This window comes from Bactrocera oleae, chromosome 4 (assembly GCF_042242935.1).
Source record: "Bactrocera oleae isolate idBacOlea1 chromosome 4, idBacOlea1, whole genome shotgun sequence".
NCBI classification, from domain to species: domain Eukaryota; kingdom Metazoa; phylum Arthropoda; class Insecta; order Diptera; family Tephritidae; genus Bactrocera; species Bactrocera oleae.
Window position 1 is genome coordinate 41022976 of NC_091538.1, and position 18717 is coordinate 41041692.

Sequence of the window (18717 nt, forward strand, 5' to 3'; positions counted from 1 at the left end):
TATGTGAAGACGCTTGTCTACGCACATGAGCCCGAGACGGTTAACGTCTTGAAAGAAAATATTCGGCGTATTACTGCTAACATACGGTTCCAATTGCTGCAAAAAGTGGGTGAAAATTAAAGCCTTCCGGTTGGAATTTATTCGAGCCAACAGCGGCGGTGACATGCTCAAAATCATTTTAAGAACATAATGGCAAACCCTTATATTTACAATAAAGCAAAATTCTAGGTCATAACATTAAATTATATGCGTTTTAAATCTTCTTGAAAACCACATGTATAAAAAAACACCCTTTACCCTTACCACCCATAGTAGCATAAAGCTAATGACTGTATTTAACAGTCATATCAAAAATGAGAACAGAATTGTGAAAAATAATTTCTCATATGTAAAAATAGAACAGACAATATCTAATAGGAGCTGCGATGCAATTGCTGACGCTTTGGTCACGCCTGCTAAATCTGCATTATTAAACCTATATTTTCTACTTAATATTAAATTATTTTATTTCTCACTCATCTCTGCTTAGCTTTCAGATAATTTATTTGAAATATTTTATTCTTAATTTCTTAATCTATTCATTGTTGTATTGTGCACTCTTAGTGATTGTTTTTGTTTACGAAAATACATTGCAAAAGTATCGAAATGCTGTGCCGCACTACGACGCAGAGACCGTAAATAACAATAATGGAACGAGTGACTTCTCGGCACTAAAGCGAGCAAGCAAACATTCCTATGCCATTATCAAAGACAGCAAGCGGCGGCAGCCAAAATCACAGGAGCCAAAAATAAAAAAGAGACAACTGCTAACTGATCGCTGAGCGCTGTAGCGACAAGCGAAAATTCCATTATGTAATTCACACTCGTAAATTGTTGTGAAACATTACAATAATAATTTTTATACCCCAATACGTTTCTACTTCAAAAGTGAATATGAAGAAAAATGAACAACGCCTCGATCGGCCTGCAGTCTGAAGCGCTGTGGCTGATAGGAAGCTAGGAAGCTGCATCTGTATTTTTACACATTCATTATATGTACGTCGAATAGCAAGTGTCTAAATTTAGCGAAATGAGGAACAGCGAAATATGGGGCAAGTGCCACAATTAAGACAGAGAACGACAAAAAGATAAATAGGGCAATTTCGATGAGATCACCCATCATTGGCAATAAGGCATTTTAATGCGTTTGCGGCCTAAAACACGAAACTCTACACAATTTTCTACAACTGGTTTAATTGCTCTAAAGAGCAAAAGCCTGCGAATTGCATTTTTTTATTATATTCACATCTTCTAATATATATAGTAAAGTATTTTACAGAATTCAAGGTTATTATTTTAGTTAACATTTTCGGTGTTCCATTTTCTTCTATCACTACGATCTTTACTAATTGAGTTGCAATTATTTTTTGAACAACTTTAAATATTTTTAATAACTTTTCATTAGAATGAACCTCTGTCTGTCTTCTATCCGTCATAAATTTGTTACTCGCTTTCACATTTTTACATTATGAAATTTGTTACTCCCACTTTTTCTAGCCTTCTATCATCCACTTGCGCATTTTGCATTACAATTCACACACAGAAGCATTTTAAACAATTCAATTATCATATATATTTTTGCGATTTTTTGTAAAAAGTATGTTTTTCAATACATATTTTACAATATTTGCTCACAAGTTTTAAAATCATATTTTAGATTGTTACACACAACGTTTTTTTTTAATATGTATTTGTAGTGTATATATTAAAACTTTTATTTTTTTTTTTTTACTTTCTAACTAGCTATGTTCACTAAGGGCAACGGCTATCCGAGCGTTTATCTCTGAACATGACGATCGACAAAGTAGGACTAACGAGAATACCAGTGAGCAGGGTTTTGTTCACACCTTCAAAGAACCAAACTCTCCGTACTTCCTCGTTCATACTAACACATTCGCACGATAGAGAAAAAGTTGTACGAAATTTCAGTATTTTTGCCATTGCAATACTCAAAAATTTCGCCTTATGTATGGCCATCAAAATGCTATCTGTCAACTTCGAACTTTTTCGCTGTGAATCGTGTATTCGCACTAACGCAAACAATTAGCTAGCGGATGTTCTTCATTTCAGCATGGCTAATATTTTTCGGCGCTATCACGCAGCGCTCTTTCCGGTCATTTTGAGCACCGAAAGGCATACTGCCTCAATCTGTAGGTGGTAGGCAGCTCTCAGTATGCTCCGACTAATCAAAACAAAAAAATTGGCAAGGCGTATAGTTAGCGCTCAACGAGAGCGTCGTTGAGTGTATTTAATGAAAGTGCCGTCGGCAGCTGCATCGACACTGGAAAATGGCCAAAAATTGTACGAGGCCAACGAAAGAAATGAGAAAGTAGGGAATCGAAAATCCAAATGATAACTTGTCTCTAAATATTAAAACAAAATCAAACATATTGTTGTATATTTATATATATTATATATATTTCTGAAACGCTGTTCTATGACGTTAGGTTCATCATTTCTATTTTTTTATTACTTATACTCACCATTCAAATTGTAACGGCAACAAGTCGGAATCTTCATCACAGTCGATCTTCACGAAGAATATCGCTCTTTCGTTCGGTACACATCGTATTAGCGAACTCGAATTTTCGCTAAATGAAAGTTTCGGTGGTGGCTTTTGCTGTTGCGCGCTTTCGAGTGGAAAACCCTGGGGATCTGGAAGAATAAATAAGAGACCCATATATACATATACAAAAATAGAATTCGAAATATTAACATATATAAATATATAACCTCATCTTCGTTTGTTGACCAACTTCAAAACGTCATTTCTGTCAAATTTTTAAATCAGAAGTTGTTTAATAAAATAAAAAAAAACAATTTAAACTGATATTGTAATATTCGAATGGCACTGATACAAAGAGGAATAATTTTAGGCTAAAAGCGATACGTTGCTAATCAAAAAATACTCCGAAAACAATAAAAAAATAAATTAACAACTAATTTCATTGACTTTCGTTCAAATCGGCCAATTTTTAAATCAATATAAAGGAAACACTGCCGTTAAATTTAAAGCTTTTGACGAGCATGACAGCACTGAACAAAACGTTGTATAAAACATAGGAAAAAACCAGAGGAAAAAATTTGGGAGTATATAAGATCTAGTAAAAATTCTATTATTTATATATTATGAACAGGATATATTAATTTTGTCAAGAAGTTTGTAACACCCAAGAATTAAATGTCGGAGACCCTATAAAGTATATACGATATATAATTGGACAACGCTACAATCTCCGAAAAATTCAAATTGTACAAATCGGACCGCTATATATAGTAGTCATACAAACTGGACGATCAAAATCAAGTTCTTATATGGAAAACTTATACTTGAAAACATAACTTCACTAAATTTGCAATGTATTATTGACAAAATTAAGGCTACAGTCTCCGATAAAGTTGTTCAGATCTAGAAGTAGAAGAATAAGAGACTATAGAACCCCTTTTATGCGAATGCAAGGCTTTGTATAGGAAACTAATCGGAATTTTCAGTCGAGGGTTTCTAGACAATGTCTCGGAAGTTGCGCATATACAACTTTTTGTATTGATTAACTTTATCAGGAGTACAGGGTGTTTTAGTGAGGACATACTAGAGTGAGGGGATTCTAGTCGCGGGGGTTTCACAATCCGCCGCCCGTCCTAGAACAGACATCACCTCTACCTATATACCTACCTTACTCAGTATTGTTTGAGCAGCCGTCAAATATGGCCACCTTCAAAGAGAAAATGCGCCACATTTTACACCTTTTCTTCGATAAAGGCTAAAACTCAAGGCAGGCGGCTGAAAATGTTAATATTAAAAATGATTAAAGTTTTCAAAGTGCCCTTTTGATATACATAATATAATTTTATATTACGAGTAAAACCGAAAAATTACAACATTTAGGGTTATATGTAACTAATATAAGGCAATTATTTCCGAAAATTTCAAAGAATCCGGAAGACAGCTTGCAAATTTTTTCTGACGAGTTTAGTTGTGTTTGTTTGAGTTGGCAGGGAATCATTATATAACTATATAAACAATGACAAACAATTTAATCGCATATTTAGATGATATACTGTGCAACGTTTAAACACAATCAATTCTTTAACAACTTTCAAATATTTGTAGTTTGTAGACTCAAACTTATTTGGCTCTTATGGTCCATGCTTTTAGACAATGATGTCATACGATCTACATATGGTAAATATGTACTACACGCACGACGTGTGCGTCATGTGGTATGAGCAACATCAATTAGTGGTGCCAAGTCCCAGTAACATAATTTTAAAACTACAAACTAGTCAGTCTGCCGTAAAATTAAAATACGAAAATAAAGAACAACACATTTACATTTGCAATATATTATACAATAAAAATTCACAACAAATTATCGCATGTTGGCAAATGAAAATTGGCATTCGACAAATAAGTACTCCGAGTTGATGAGCACGTATACGCAATGTTGGACTTGCACATACGCCATTATATGAATATAACATACATATATACATATTTATAACAAAGCTTTTGTTTATCTTTTACTTTTATTTTGGTGTTATTAGTTATATTCCAAAACAATGAATATCATATTGTAATTAATCCCATACCTGGGAAAAGTGAAATATACCAACATGATAAAGGGGGAATAGGATTAGATGATTCACAAAATCAATTTTTTATATCATAACTTTTAGAGAAAACTATAGAAAAATATGTTTTGAATTTTTTAAATGAAAATTCCGACTCATTCTAATGTTATAAGCCACTATAATTAGTAGTACTGTTTCAGGACCCGATTCAGAAATTTTTTACAGCTTTTCAACTAATCGTTTTGAAAAATGCCCTCTATATGTACCGGAAATTGATCTATTATCATTATTAATTTTTTTTTCCAAAAAAATTAAAAAAATAGTTAAAAAACATACAATACATTTTTTAATCCTCGTAAAAAAGTTTATTTTTTGATAAAATTTAAGTTCATATTGAAGAGAGGCATATTGTAACAATGAATTGCAACCTCGTTTTATTTCAAATGAAAATTGCAACTTTCAGATTGTACTGCAATCTTTTTGGTGTTATGCAAAGAAATTCTTCAAAAGCTTTTTGGTATATATTTCAATAAAATATTTTATTAAAATCAAAGTTTGAAGTATGAAAATCATTGCTGTCTCCCTTAAGGAACCTAGCGCTCTTGTTTCTTTAATTTACCTACAAATTCATGTTACTCTATTAAAAGTGGATGGCCGACATATGCAGCACTTAATTCTTAAAATAACAAAGAAACGAGAAAAAACAAATTTCGGGTGCTCGGAAGCTATAATACCCATCCCAAATAAAAAAGTTTCCATACAAGAACTTGATTTTGATCGGCCAGTTTTTATGGCATCTATCTGCTATAGAGGTTCAATCAGAACAATTTGTTTGCAGATTATAAGAATGCTTTGAGCAATAATCCATGCGAAATATCATGAAGATATATCGTCAAGTAAAAATATTTTCTATACAACGCATCTATATGCTATTGCGAACGCTCCGATCTGAACAATTTATAATATATATATAATTACCTTGGACAATAATCCATGCCATATTTCATAAAGATATTATTTCAAATAAAAGAGTTCTTCATATAAGATATTATTTTGATCGTTCAGTTTGAAATGCAGCTGTATGCTATAGCGGTCCGATATCGGCGCTTCCGACAAATGAGCAGCTTCTTAAAAAGAAATGGACGTTTGCAAAATTTCAGATCGATATCTCAAAACCTGTGGGGCCAGTTCGCGTACATACCGATCACTTTATATGGTCTCCGACGTTTCTTTCTAGGTGTTACAATTTTCGTGGCAAATTCAATACCCTATACAAATTTTAGGATTTTATATTGGAAAACTAGTATGACTGATAAAATCTTTAAAAATGTTTACTTTAATTTATAAAAGGTTTCAATATTTAGCAGTATAGGCATCCATTATTTTGAAAGACTTTAATGATATGAATACCTCCACTTCTTACTACCACAGCGTTATGTGTAGAAACATTATCATATACCCACAGCTTGTGGGATTCGCTTTATATGGCACCTTATACCGGTATGTTCCCTTACTTCTATGGTGGCGGGTTAAATGGTATTCCTTCTTTCTTACCCCAATCAAAAGTAACTATATCGACCTGATCTATCTATAAATATTAAAACTTGTCCATCAGAAATACGTTTTTATGTCATATCCTTTTGTATTTAGTATGTGTCTGAATATTCATGTTGGCTCAATATACCGAAGGGTATTTTATAAAATCTGACACAACAGTCTTGCCTCGAAAAAATTTTCGGCTATTTGCCTTGTTAAAAAAATGCTCCCCTGACAACAGCAGTAAAGAACAAGAAAAACTTTAACTTCAGTTGCACCGAAGCTAAAATACTTTTCACAAATACAAAAGACCTTACATTGATCAGTCAGTTTGTATGGCAAACATTTTCTTAGGCGATTGCGCCGTTGCCTTAGACAATAACCCGTGACAAGTTTTGTGAAGATATCTCGTCAAATAAAAAATTGTCCTATTCAATCACTTAATTCCGATCGTTAAGTTTGTATAACAGCTATATATAGTATTCCGATATGGCGGTTCCCAGTTCAGGGCATAAAAAGTTAAGAGAACCAAAATCTAGTTAGCAGCCTTGTTCTTTGAATGATAGACAGATTCATCAAGTACAAACATAAGACATCCCCCTTTTATGGTACCCCGTTTTGTGTTTATAAACATTTGTCAAGTGTTCTCGTTAGTAATTGTAAATGTGTTTAATTTGAAGCTTGCTATCTAGGAATATACCATACACTGTCTCTTAAGAAATATGAATTGTCAAAGTAGGAGCCAACTTTGTTCCGAAACTACGTAAAGTGTACATTTGCGCAAAACATATAATACTTATTGCGAGTTAAAGAATAATTTATTGTATGGTAAACTCAGTGTTCCTGAGTGTTTAATAGTAAGCACTAAATTAGCATATGAACTCGAGTTTCAGGTGCAATGTCTTTTGTTTTACTGATTTACAGTAAGTTCATACTTGTATCAACATTGCAGTATCTATTTTAAGAAACCACAGTTATCAAAAAAGAGGTGTTGCTGACAATGGACGGTTCCACCACTTAGCTCAGTATTTCCCGAGAGTAAGCTGCCCAGAAATCTCTTTCAGCTTCTTCATTTAAGCTATTTTATCCAAATTCACAGGTTGCGAGGCCTATTGTATATATCTAACTAGAATCCGCTTATTTTTAGAGCACACATTTTATTTCGCTGAGTTGGTGTTTAGTAAAGCTCATATTCCATCTTAAGCGATAGTCGCAGTTACTAATCCATAAAGGCTCGCACATTTTACGTAGGATCTTCCTACCTACCTTTAGATTCCAGCATTCTGCTTCAAGCATTAGCATATACGTAATGTGTTATTAAATTTTAGATAGAAAACAGAACTATTCGAATGCAACTATCCCTACCCATGTGACATAAAAATAAGTATGGCGTTTTTGAAAAGAGCATGCACAATAAACTTTCATATTTGTTCTGGCAAGAGCGAGACGTCAATGAACATATTTCTGTTAAACTGGCAAATAGTGCATTGTAACGACCCTCTGTCTTCCCTAAACTTCTGCTGTATGATTTCGCTCGAAGCAATAGTCAAATGTATTTTTCAAAACTATAAATAGAGCAACAACTTTCCCGCTGACTGCGGTCAATAAGATACGAAAACAAAAATAGAAACAAGCAACGCCGTATATCTTGGGGGACGGTAGTAAACATATTTACACCGGAAACAAGATAATCCTCAAGTTTCCGGACTCCTAAGTTCTGAAAAATGAAAAAAGTTTTTAATATGATCGTAATATTATTAACATAATAGTCTAATCAAATAAGAATAACTTTTCCAGGATGTACGATGTTACTACATATAACCCTACTCTTAATTTTCAGAGAAAACTTCGCATTAAATCAAATTTATTAACCATCTTTTGGCATGATTACATAACTTCTATGCAAATTGAACTTAAAATTTCACCAAATATTTCCGGTATCGAAAATCGAGCAAAATGCGAAAACTTCCTTTTGCCTTCCCCCTACAATAAAAAATCTGCTCTACGGTAGGGCTGAGGAAAATTGCAATAACCATATTTATACGAGTAACAAACGGTATCAGCAAGAGCCGGACAAAATGCGCAGTTTTCTAGTATACAAGTGCGAGTACAAAGATATCTGTATGTATTGTACATATGTATGGGCACAAGTGTATTGACGAATATTTTCGGAAGTTTCTTTTGGGCATAATTCTTACATAGTCGCTATTATACAGGGTACCGTCACAAATTCTTTTTATAGATAGCTAAGATAGCATTGATAAAGTTGATAGAAGGGTAATATTCAATTCATTCGTGTCCCAAGAATTTAATTAAGAACTAGATATTTTATAGAATTATTTTTGATAAAGAATTTTTTTGCTGTCAAAATGCAAAGTTTTTTTCTTCTTCTTGAAAGTGCTGTATATGTAGATAGATTCGAAGAATGAATGGATGTTATCGGTACATCTTTACATAAAAATTTCTAAATTAGTTGCTTTTGATAATATAAGGTGTTTTTTTAGACGTGTGGTTTACAATGAGACAATACTTTTTTCGGAATTGGTCTTTTTTACAACAGATACTTGATTTATACTCAGTTTGGTTCGGGAGATCATAATGAACAGAATTACTCAGGATCAACGTTCTGGAATGAGCCCAAAAGGAGATGACCACCGATCGCAATTTTCACAAGAAAATGTTTATTCAGCGATGTAGCTCACTTTTGGTCGCATGTGGAGTAAGGATAATCCCCAAGTCATATTTGAGACGTCGTTACATCCTCAATAAGTCACTGTTTGGTGTGCTTTGTAGGCAGAAGCATTGGTCCATATTTCTTTAAAAATTAAGTGGGTCATAGTATTACATTCAAAGGGGATATTCCTAGACTTACATGCCATACAGCTGACGAAACAATCAATTTATTGAAGGAAACTTTTGTTGACAAACCCTTATCTTAAATATACATTTTCATAAAATTTAAAATGGATAAGCACTATGAACATCGAAAAAATACTTTCGCAAAATGGCCGTGGAAGCAAATTTTCCAAAGTAAAACTCACTTTTAGAAAGATACTGTTTATACAATTGTTCTTATTAGAATTATTCAATCCCATTGGCAAGCCAAAACTCTACATGCAATTTTTTTAAGGCACTTCTTAAAAATGTTATAAAACGTTGTCCTGATTATCTTTTAAGTTTGTTGAATTTATATTTTCAAGAGGTTACCAAATCCACATTCAGACAATTCACAAAAAGTATGAAAAATTATGAACCATGCTCACGCTTACAATAACCGATTAGAAAATATATACCTATTATTTTTTAAGTTGATGAACAATTTACCAAATTTTTTCTGCTTTGAAGATATTGAGCAAGAAAAAACGTCAACTTCGGTTGCACCGAAACTAGAATACCCTTCACAGTTTGTATGGCAGTTATATGTTATAGTGGTCGGATATTAATATCCAAATCAACAGCTTCTTGCGGAGAAAATGACGTAAGCACAATTTCAAAGCGATATCTCAAAAGCTGAGGGACTAGTTTGCGTATATACACACAAACGGACATTCTAAATCTACTCAGCTCATCACGGTGACCATTAAATTGTATTATACCATATATTTGTTAGAGACCCCTTTGACTTTTCCTTCCAGTTGTTACAAACTTTGTGGCAAAATTAATACAATTATTTAAAATATAATATTATTATGGTATGGTATGGGTTTATTTTCAGCTAAACAACGACCCCAAACACATGGCTCATAATACAAGGTTCTACTTGGCGTACAATGTTTCGCATTTGCTGGAGACACCACCACAGAGTCCTGATCTTAATCCTATTGAGCATATTTGGAACTTCTTCGAGTAACGAATCAGGACTCATCATATAAGTTCAAAAACTCGCCTTAAAGACGTTCTTCAACAGGAGTGGATGAAAATTGATGTAAAATATACCCAAAAGCTTGTGGAATCGATGCCAGATCGCCTTTATGCTGTCATTAAAAACAAGGGCTATCCCACTAAATACTAAAATCCAACAAAATTAGACTTATTTATTTATTTATTTATTTTACTTAAAAAGAAATGTACGAAGACTTTATTGGAGTCTAAATAGCGAAATTCTTCCAATTTGTATATATAGTTTTGAAACCATTTACTGAAATATATTTATTTTTCAATTAATATAAAATGAAATCTGTCATAAGCAAATGTTTATTATAAAAATTTTAAAAACTTTAAAAATTTTGCAATGTGTTGCTGATTTGTATCAATAAATTTTTTATTAGGTTCTGTACGAAGACTTTATTGGAACACTGTATATATTATGTTTTAATAGTTGAAAATAATTAACGATTAAGATTTCCTTTTTTGAATTCTCCCTAGCACCTAAAATTCGGCTATTTAAAGACAACAATTCAAGTCGCTATAAAACTTGTCGGGGGTACGTGTTTCGATCTTAAAATGCAAAAAATAATTTCCTAAACCGAGTAGAAACAATTTTAATGCTTGAGCACGGGACACGGCATATTAAATTGAATTTGCCCCATTTCTAAACCATTCGGCACAGAATTTCGAATTTTTATTTGAAAAGAAAAATTCCGTTGCATAACAATTATCATATGATTCGCATTTGTGCGGCTCGTTTGTTTACCTGTTGTGTTTATCGCATTGTTGGCTGATGTTGTAATTACACTCTGGTCGGCTGGCAGACCGGCTGACTCAGCAGCCTCCATCGGGAACGCGGTAAGGTCGATTCAGATTCGTGTACCCTAGCAAGGACGCCAGCGTTGAGCCGAAAAACTTGATTCTTTTTTAACACTTCGATTATTTTAATTTATTCTCTATAGGATATTTATATGTATATATTTGCATATATAATATATTATATGTATGTGTTTTGGTTGTTTCAATTCAAGCGCACCTGGGCAATGACACATGAAATTACAAAAGCGCGAAATTACAACAAAACGAATTGTAGGGAGCTATATAGATACTATATACATATATACATACATACATATGAACTAACTATTAATAATATAATATTTTAAACACACTAATTGCTTATTTTACTATTATATACTATGTATATGTCGCTATGCATGTAGGAGTATTTATATATTTTGCTGCGATTTTTTAGTTTCCTATTATTTTTGCTCTCGGAGAGATCACAACACAAACTCGACCAGCCGAAATTATTATGTACAGGAGCTACTACAAAATATGCATACGATATTTATATTTAGCATGCCACAGAATAACGGAATTCATATACCAACTAGCGCACCAACACACACGGGTATACACACGAACACACAAATACACGCGATGTGGTTCTGGTAATGGCTCCCAGCCGTCGCATCAGCGGGCTTATACACAGCAGCCTGTAATCTTTTTCCTTCGCTGGTATGGTATTTTTAAATTTTTTGCTCTTCAATAATGTATGCATGTAGCTTTTTTCACACAAATATTTCCGAATTTGCCATTTCACTTCGAAACACTTTTGAGCTCTTGCATATACATTTTAAAATTTTAATATTAATAATTCGCAATTTGATTTTCACCGATAACCTACTTTATACGACACTTTTTAACCGTTATATGCTAACTCCGGCGCCCGTCGTCCACTAAAACACGATATTTCAGCTGACATTGTATACACTCGCAAAACACTGCTAACGATTATGAATTTCAACTCCGTACAATTATTTGAAAAATTTTCCACCCGCGATCACCGGATTTGAACACCCTATTTTTACCTAAGTACTTATGGACGAGACGTCGCTGACTGACTACATATCTTCTCAAACGATCACTTTATTTATCCCGCACACGCTCTGCTTACTTGTATTTAGCAGGGTATGTGTGTGTGTATGTAGGGGAAAGCTAAATCGCACTGTTCACGCACTACTCGGCATCCAGCGACAACACCTCCTGGATCTTCGACAGTTTTCCTCAGACTGAGTAGCCGGATCGGCCGGCCGCCAGGGCAATATATGGTGGCTCGTTGCCATCGCTAACACACATACTTACATACATACATACATATGGCTTTTCAGTCTGTTCTGCTATTTTCAGTTTAGGTGCGAGCGTTGCGTTCGTCATTGTGGAACTGAGACGGCGGCCGCTTTTCATGTGCAGGTCGTGCACCGCGTATGCGGAACTCATCTGTGCCCATGTGCCGGTGCGCTTGTTTGTTTATGTGCAGCTATGTGGCGGCTTAGCTGATCGCTGGCAAGCAGGACAGCAGACAGAAAGTGCAGGAGATCTACAGTGGTGCCGAAAGTGGAAAAACTGGTCCGATTATATTTAAGAATTATCACTTCTACTCTTCAAGAAATTTGAGCATACTAAGAATCTTGTAGGTTTATAATAATTTCGCTACAAAATAATATGGCTTACATTATTTTCGTCAGAAGTTTCATAAAACGTGGATCACGAAAAGCGATGAGGGAAAAATGACATCGAGAATTGGATATTCGAAAAAAAAAATCAGTAATATTGGATCTCTTTGTTTTAATATTAACATCAGAAGAGATAAAAATATAAAACGGGTGTTTTTTTAGACGTGTTGTTTTCTTTTTTTTTTGAAATTGGTCTTTTTGACAGTTGTTACTTGATTTGCATTCAGTTTGGTTTCGTGCAAATTTTTTATCAAAATCGTGGATCGATATACGCGACGCATCGCAAAAAAATCGAATTTGGAATGATGATAATCCACAAGTCATTAGAGAGACGCCGTTACATCCTCAAAAAGTCACTGTTTGGTGTGCTCTATAGGCAGAGGGAATCATTGTTCCATATTTCTTCACAAATAAAGCCAGTCATAATGATACGATATAGATCCATGACTAATGACTTTTTCGTGCCCGAATTCCAGGATGTTGATGTGGACGACCATTGGTTCCAACAAGACGGGGCTACATGCCATATGAAACAATTTATTGATGTGAAGTAGCTTGTCTACGCAGATAAGCCCAAGGCGAATGATGTCTTCAACAAGAAAATTGGGCCCTAATTGCTTCAAAAAGTAACGGAATATTGGGCCTCCCGGCTAGAATTTATTCGAGCTAGCCACGGTGATTTCTTGCCAGACATCCTTTTTAAAACATAATGGCCCTTATCTTTATAACAAAACTAAATTTTTGGCAAACCTTTAATTTTTCTTGCATGTCTAAAAAACGCTCTTTACATATGAAGATTACTAAGCTGAAATCTTGTAGAAACGAAGATCTGATAGCCTCGAGAATACTATTTTTATTTCAAATTGCTTTCCAAAGTAAGTTATATCTTTCTAAAATCCTTACTTCCTGCATGTTTGATTTTCTAATTTTCTTTCTCCTATTAATAAATGATTTTGTGTAGTCAAAATTTAAACGAATTTCCATCAATCAGTTTTTTTTTCAGTTAGCAAATCCGGAAAATTTTATCAGATTCTCACGAAACAATCAACAATATTTTCTTGAGAAATCTCTGCCAGCCAAGATTAGAAAACGTATACTTGTACAATAAATATATATAAAAAATTATTTTGTATGGTTTTTCGTTTATATTCAGAATAAAATCGAAAATTTAATAAATATCCAACGTCCTTTATGTTTCCAATGCCAATTTTTACTTCTATTTTCAAACTAATAAAACAAAAAAGCTTTCGTTCATCACAGAAATGATAGAAAGTAAAGTCAGTTTTCTGGACTACAAAATATAAAAATTAATTGGTTCGTAATATCACGTACGAAACGAAGGGAAGACCAAGTTTAAGGTGTTTCGTGTCGTAGTTTGTTTCGTTAATTTTTTGTGTTTTCTATTCTTCGAGGAAACTCTAGCCTTCTAATTATATTGAAGGAAAAGTTTTCAACTTGAATATTTGATTCTTTTATAACATATCTTCGCTGGAGTGTGTTGACGGAGAAACGGTGATATTGCAATCAGCAGAAGATAAACCGTTAAAGTGAATCCAAAACACATATATTATTGAAAATCTTATTTAATTTAGAGACTGCATAAAATTAGTTTAAAAAATTTAAGTAACAGTTTTTCCCCATTTCACTTCTACTTTCACCATACAGTTAGAAAAATTACAAAATTTTATATCCAAAATAACATATAGAAATGCAGAGTGAAATGTCAATGTATTATAACTAATATAAATTAAGAGGAAACATAAGTAGCTCAGTATCTGAATTATTCTGGGATACAAGTGGAAGTTCTGATATCCGACAAGACCGTAGCGCCCTTAGAATTTTATACTTTGACAACGAAGCAATGAATTTTTGAATACTTACCCAAAGACATTGTTCATATCGGACCAATACAGCATATAGCTGCCCTACAAACTGGGCGATCAAAATCAAGATTTTCTTATTCTATCAAGATTATTTTATATCCTTTGCTGCTATTAGAAATGCACCAGTGAATGGTATTGTAGCTCCGGTGCAGCCGACGTTAACGTCACACTTTACAGGTATTCCTTAGAACTCTTATCGTAATAAAATTATGAGAGAACTCGCTGATTACTTTGCAGCTTGATATATACATATGCATATACTTAAATTTAAGTTTAATTTTTACAAATTAAGCTAATAAAATAACATAAAAAACATTTTTTAAAAAAGTTTTTATTAATGAAATAAATTTTCATTGCAAATTATCACTTCACACATCTTTTTATACTTCAAATACATATCAAGTAGTTATTATAATTTTTTTAGTATAAAATATAGTATGTAAGTGTGTATAGTACTTTGTTCGTTTCCTCTTCAACTTCTCAAGATTTATATATTTTAAACATATGTGTGTATCCATATATTAATATATAATAATTTACTCACAAATTTTGCTTTAGTAGCGCATTTGCAAATATTTTCATAGGAATTAATATTATTAAAAATGAATAAAAATCTGTGAATACAGTATTCTTAATAATATGAAAATATATATATTTATGTACATAAGTATATACTTAATTTTAGTCTTTGATTTGAAGTTAAAAGCAATAAAAAAGAAAGTATTATAGTGTTGAGTTTTAATAGAAAATTTTGAACTTATAACCAGTAGATAAACTAAATATATAATTTTCTTTAAACTACTGATTATACATATGTATTATACTTATGCATTTTACCTCAACAATTGCATTCCCTAACTAATTCATTGCATTGTTAAAATTTACATACATTTAGTAGATAATTCCGTATTTCGGAAAAAAATATAATTTTAATTTTTAATTTTTTAGTTTTTTAATTTTTTTTTTGTTTTCCACACAAACAGTACGGTATAATATTATTTTCGAAAATGGGAGTGAATGGTAGTAGTATTATTTATTATTTTTTTGACAATGACATTTTTCATCCTTTGTTTGATATCATTTGCTTATAACCAAATTTTCTATCAGAACTAAGAATAATATATATTGATCTTACAATAATATATGTATAATATAATATAACAGTGTTTAATATATTATTTAATGCTCAATAAATTTCAGAGATGTCAAATGAATATGTTAAATCTATATAATTGTTTTGAATTATATTGCATTTGTTCAGTTGTACGTGAAATGGAGCATGCATTTTCACCACTTTCATATAAATCAACATTTTTTTTTCGCTTTATACACATATAGATATGTGTGTATGTATGTATGTATGAATGTTGAAAAATAAATTAGAATGTATTCTTGTAAATGTAGAACAGAGACATGAATGAAATTCAGCCGCAATTTAACTCTTTGGATATAAAAGTAAAGATGTATGTTAATATGGAAATATAGCAAAATTACTGTTTCGAAACTATTTATAGCGGATAATTACTAAATTTGCAAATAGCGAGAGCTAGCTCAGCAATTCGAAGCTGATTGTAATAATTATCGACAAATATTCCTTATATCATTTGCTCATATTTTTTTAAGTATACTTTTAAAAAAGGGTACACATATTACTGGGATATAAAAAACGAAGCTCGCTCGATCGATCATTCTAAACCGAATAGAAATGCGAATTGAATTTCGTTTGCCATGATGGCTTCGTAAATGGTGAGAACCAAGCCAGAGAAAAGCGTCCAAATACTGAGTGTATGCTTTTTAGACGCGATTTTTTTACCCAGCGTGCTTCTTCTTTTTTTAATTGTTCTATACCCTGTAAGTAAAATTATAATGAAATTTATTAGTAAAATGAACGATAATTTAAAAATAGTATATTTGTACTAATCGCCTTTATATTTAAAATCTACCATATTATTTGCATTTTGGTATTTACCGTTTAATTAAAAACTATACACAACACCTTTTAGTACAGTGCTGAGTGATTATGCTATTATAAATATTTTATCACTACACTTACATACTTACATATATATGTATGTATATACAATAGATAAAAGTTATTATCTCAAATTACTTACCGTTTGGTCATTAAATATGGCAGTTAATTGTGTAGCCAACATAATAAGAGTAAAAATTGCAAACAATAACGCTTCGAATGATAAAAAAAGTAACAAAAATATTGTTGCTGGAGGTGAATACGGGGAACATTGTCGCCATTCCGTATGTACACATTGCGCGAACTCAGTGACAACTAAAAACATGGCATGTATGGATATAGCAGCAATGTAAAACTGTTAAATCGGAGCAGCATTATTTATAAACTTCATGTACAATATTTGTATTTGAAAACAAATACCCACCGTAAATAGTACAAAGTATTTCTGATTATTTTCACCGACGCAGTTATTAACCCATGGACAGTGATGATCCATTTTACGAATACAACGCTGACATACTGAGCAGTGATGGGCGCGTTCCGGTTTAATGCTGCAACATTTCGGGCATTTAAAAAACATTTCACCTTCGCGGTAACCCATCTGTTCGATCATTTCTTTTGTTGCATTTCCGCGTGGAACTGCACCGGGATCTGACAGCATTGTACGAATATGCGAGGCGAAAGCTAGAAAGGCAAGTAATTGGAATATTATAATGTTTATTGTACTGTACACCGGATATGGGCTCGGTAGTAGTATCACACGCATTACGACGAATTCCGCAAATAGTATTAGCAGCCATGTAAACACCGCACAGACAATGCCACAAATATCCTATATTAATAATAATGTAGAAATAAATTTAAACATGAAGATATCAAGAAATTGCGATAATTACCTTTACACACCAAGCACGCCCACCGCAACAACGATTATGCATATCCCTGCTACCGCCATGTAGTGTTATATATTGAGAATGCATCTTCTTGATCCTCGCAAGAATTATATATTTACACGCCTTAACCAGTGAGTTGCATATATTTATATTTTACAAAAAGTTACAATTTAATTATTATGATAATCTTGACTCGACAATCATTACAGCAGCTGACGGTGTTGCTGCCACCTGTTTGCATACAGCTGAGCTGATGCCATACTAGAGAACGAATTAAAAACATGCGAAATACTTTTTTGATTTCAGTGTTCCTAATTTCCGATTCACATACAGATTTTGCTTCGCTTTGTTTCGACATAAAAGTTCATGTGTGCTTACGTATGAGTTCGTTCACAACGAAGCGAAGCAGAGCGGAGTGAAATGTTGGGCAAATATCATCTTTTTTAACAAGCAGCAACACTTGTTTTTAGTACTATTTGACGTGTCGTTTTTCCTTCAAGTAAAACTTGTTATTGTATGCGAATGTGTGATCAATATTATTTAATTTTTATCACATCAAAAGTAACTTATCAAAAGAAGAAACAAATTGAGTTGAGTAATTTCCATAATGGTTGATGAATGTACAAGGAAAACGCTTAGTAATATTCCATTACTGCAAACCCGTGCAGGACCACGGGACAAGGAGTTATGGGTGCAAAGACTAAAAGAGGAATATCAAGCACTTATTAAATACGTTCAAAACAACAAGGAATCAGGAAGTGACTGGTTCAGATTGGAATCAAATAAGGAAGGCACACGTTGGTTTGGGAAATGTTGGTATATGCACAATCTACTCAAATATGAGTTTGATATCGAATTCGATGTATGAGAAATAAATTCCAAAATTGGTTTAAAAAGTTCCTTATTTTAATGCTTAATATTTTAGATACCGGTAACATATCCAACAACCGCGCCAGAAATAGCTCTTCCAGAACTCGATGGAAAAACTGCAAAAATGTATCGAGGTGGTAAAATTTGCTTAACTGATCACTTTAAACCCTTGTGGGCGCGCAATGTACCAAAATTTGGGATTGCACATGCAATGGCTTTAGGTGTAAGTAAATAAAATCTCAATCTGAGTTCAGAAATTTTGTATTGTACAACAATGAGTGATCTTAATTTTATAAAACTTACTTTTACTTTCAGTTAGCCCCATGGTTAGCAGTTGAAATCCCCGATCTTATAGAAAAAAGCGTTATAGCTTATAAGGATAAATGATATAATAGATACATTTTCGATAATTGATAAAAGAACAAAAACTGGTACCATGATAGAAAACCTAAAGTGTTGTTGTGCCTGAAAGCAACTGAAATAAATTTTATATTAAACATGAAATTACAACTTATCTCTTTTTGTGTACCCAAATCCACTTTACTTTTTTGGCAAAAATTATACAT

At 32.8% G+C, this 18717-nt stretch overlaps 3 protein-coding genes across 3 annotated transcripts in view; 1 reads left to right on the forward strand and 2 right to left on the reverse strand.

Annotated features, from left to right (window-relative positions):
- The window catches only part of Strn-Mlck (Stretchin-Mlck), a 100517-nt gene extending 89499 nt beyond the window's left edge, over positions 1–11018 (reverse strand). The window contains exons 1-2 of the mRNA XM_070107724.1: positions 10781–11018; positions 2523–2694 (exon numbers count right to left, since the gene is read on the reverse strand). Of these exons, the coding sequence (XP_069963825.1) occupies positions 2523–2694; positions 10781–10862 (254 nt within the window). The 5' untranslated portion in view covers positions 10863–11018. The remainder of the gene's footprint in view (positions 1–2522; positions 2695–10780) is intronic.
- A 4942-nt stretch (positions 11019–15960) lies between these two features.
- Positions 15961–17523, reverse strand: LOC106615545 (palmitoyltransferase ZDHHC3). The gene is made up of 4 exons (XM_014231806.3): positions 17285–17523; positions 16813–17220; positions 16531–16743; positions 15961–16265 (listed from the first exon to the last, which is right to left on the reverse strand). Exons 1-4 carry the CDS (start codon positions 17366–17368, stop codon positions 16107–16109), a joined length of 864 nt encoding a protein of 287 aa, XP_014087281.1. The 5' UTR covers positions 17369–17523; the 3' UTR covers positions 15961–16106.
- Positions 17524–17740: 217 nt separating this feature from the next.
- Ufc1 (Ubiquitin-fold modifier conjugating enzyme 1) lies at positions 17741–18655 on the forward strand. Its single transcript, XM_014231807.3, has 3 exons — positions 17741–18143; positions 18207–18374; positions 18467–18655. The coding sequence occupies exons 1-3, from the start codon at positions 17889–17891 to the stop codon at positions 18536–18538; spliced, it is 495 nt and encodes a 164-aa protein (XP_014087282.1). The 5' UTR covers positions 17741–17888; the 3' UTR covers positions 18539–18655.
- Positions 18656–18717: the final 62 nt, after the last annotated feature.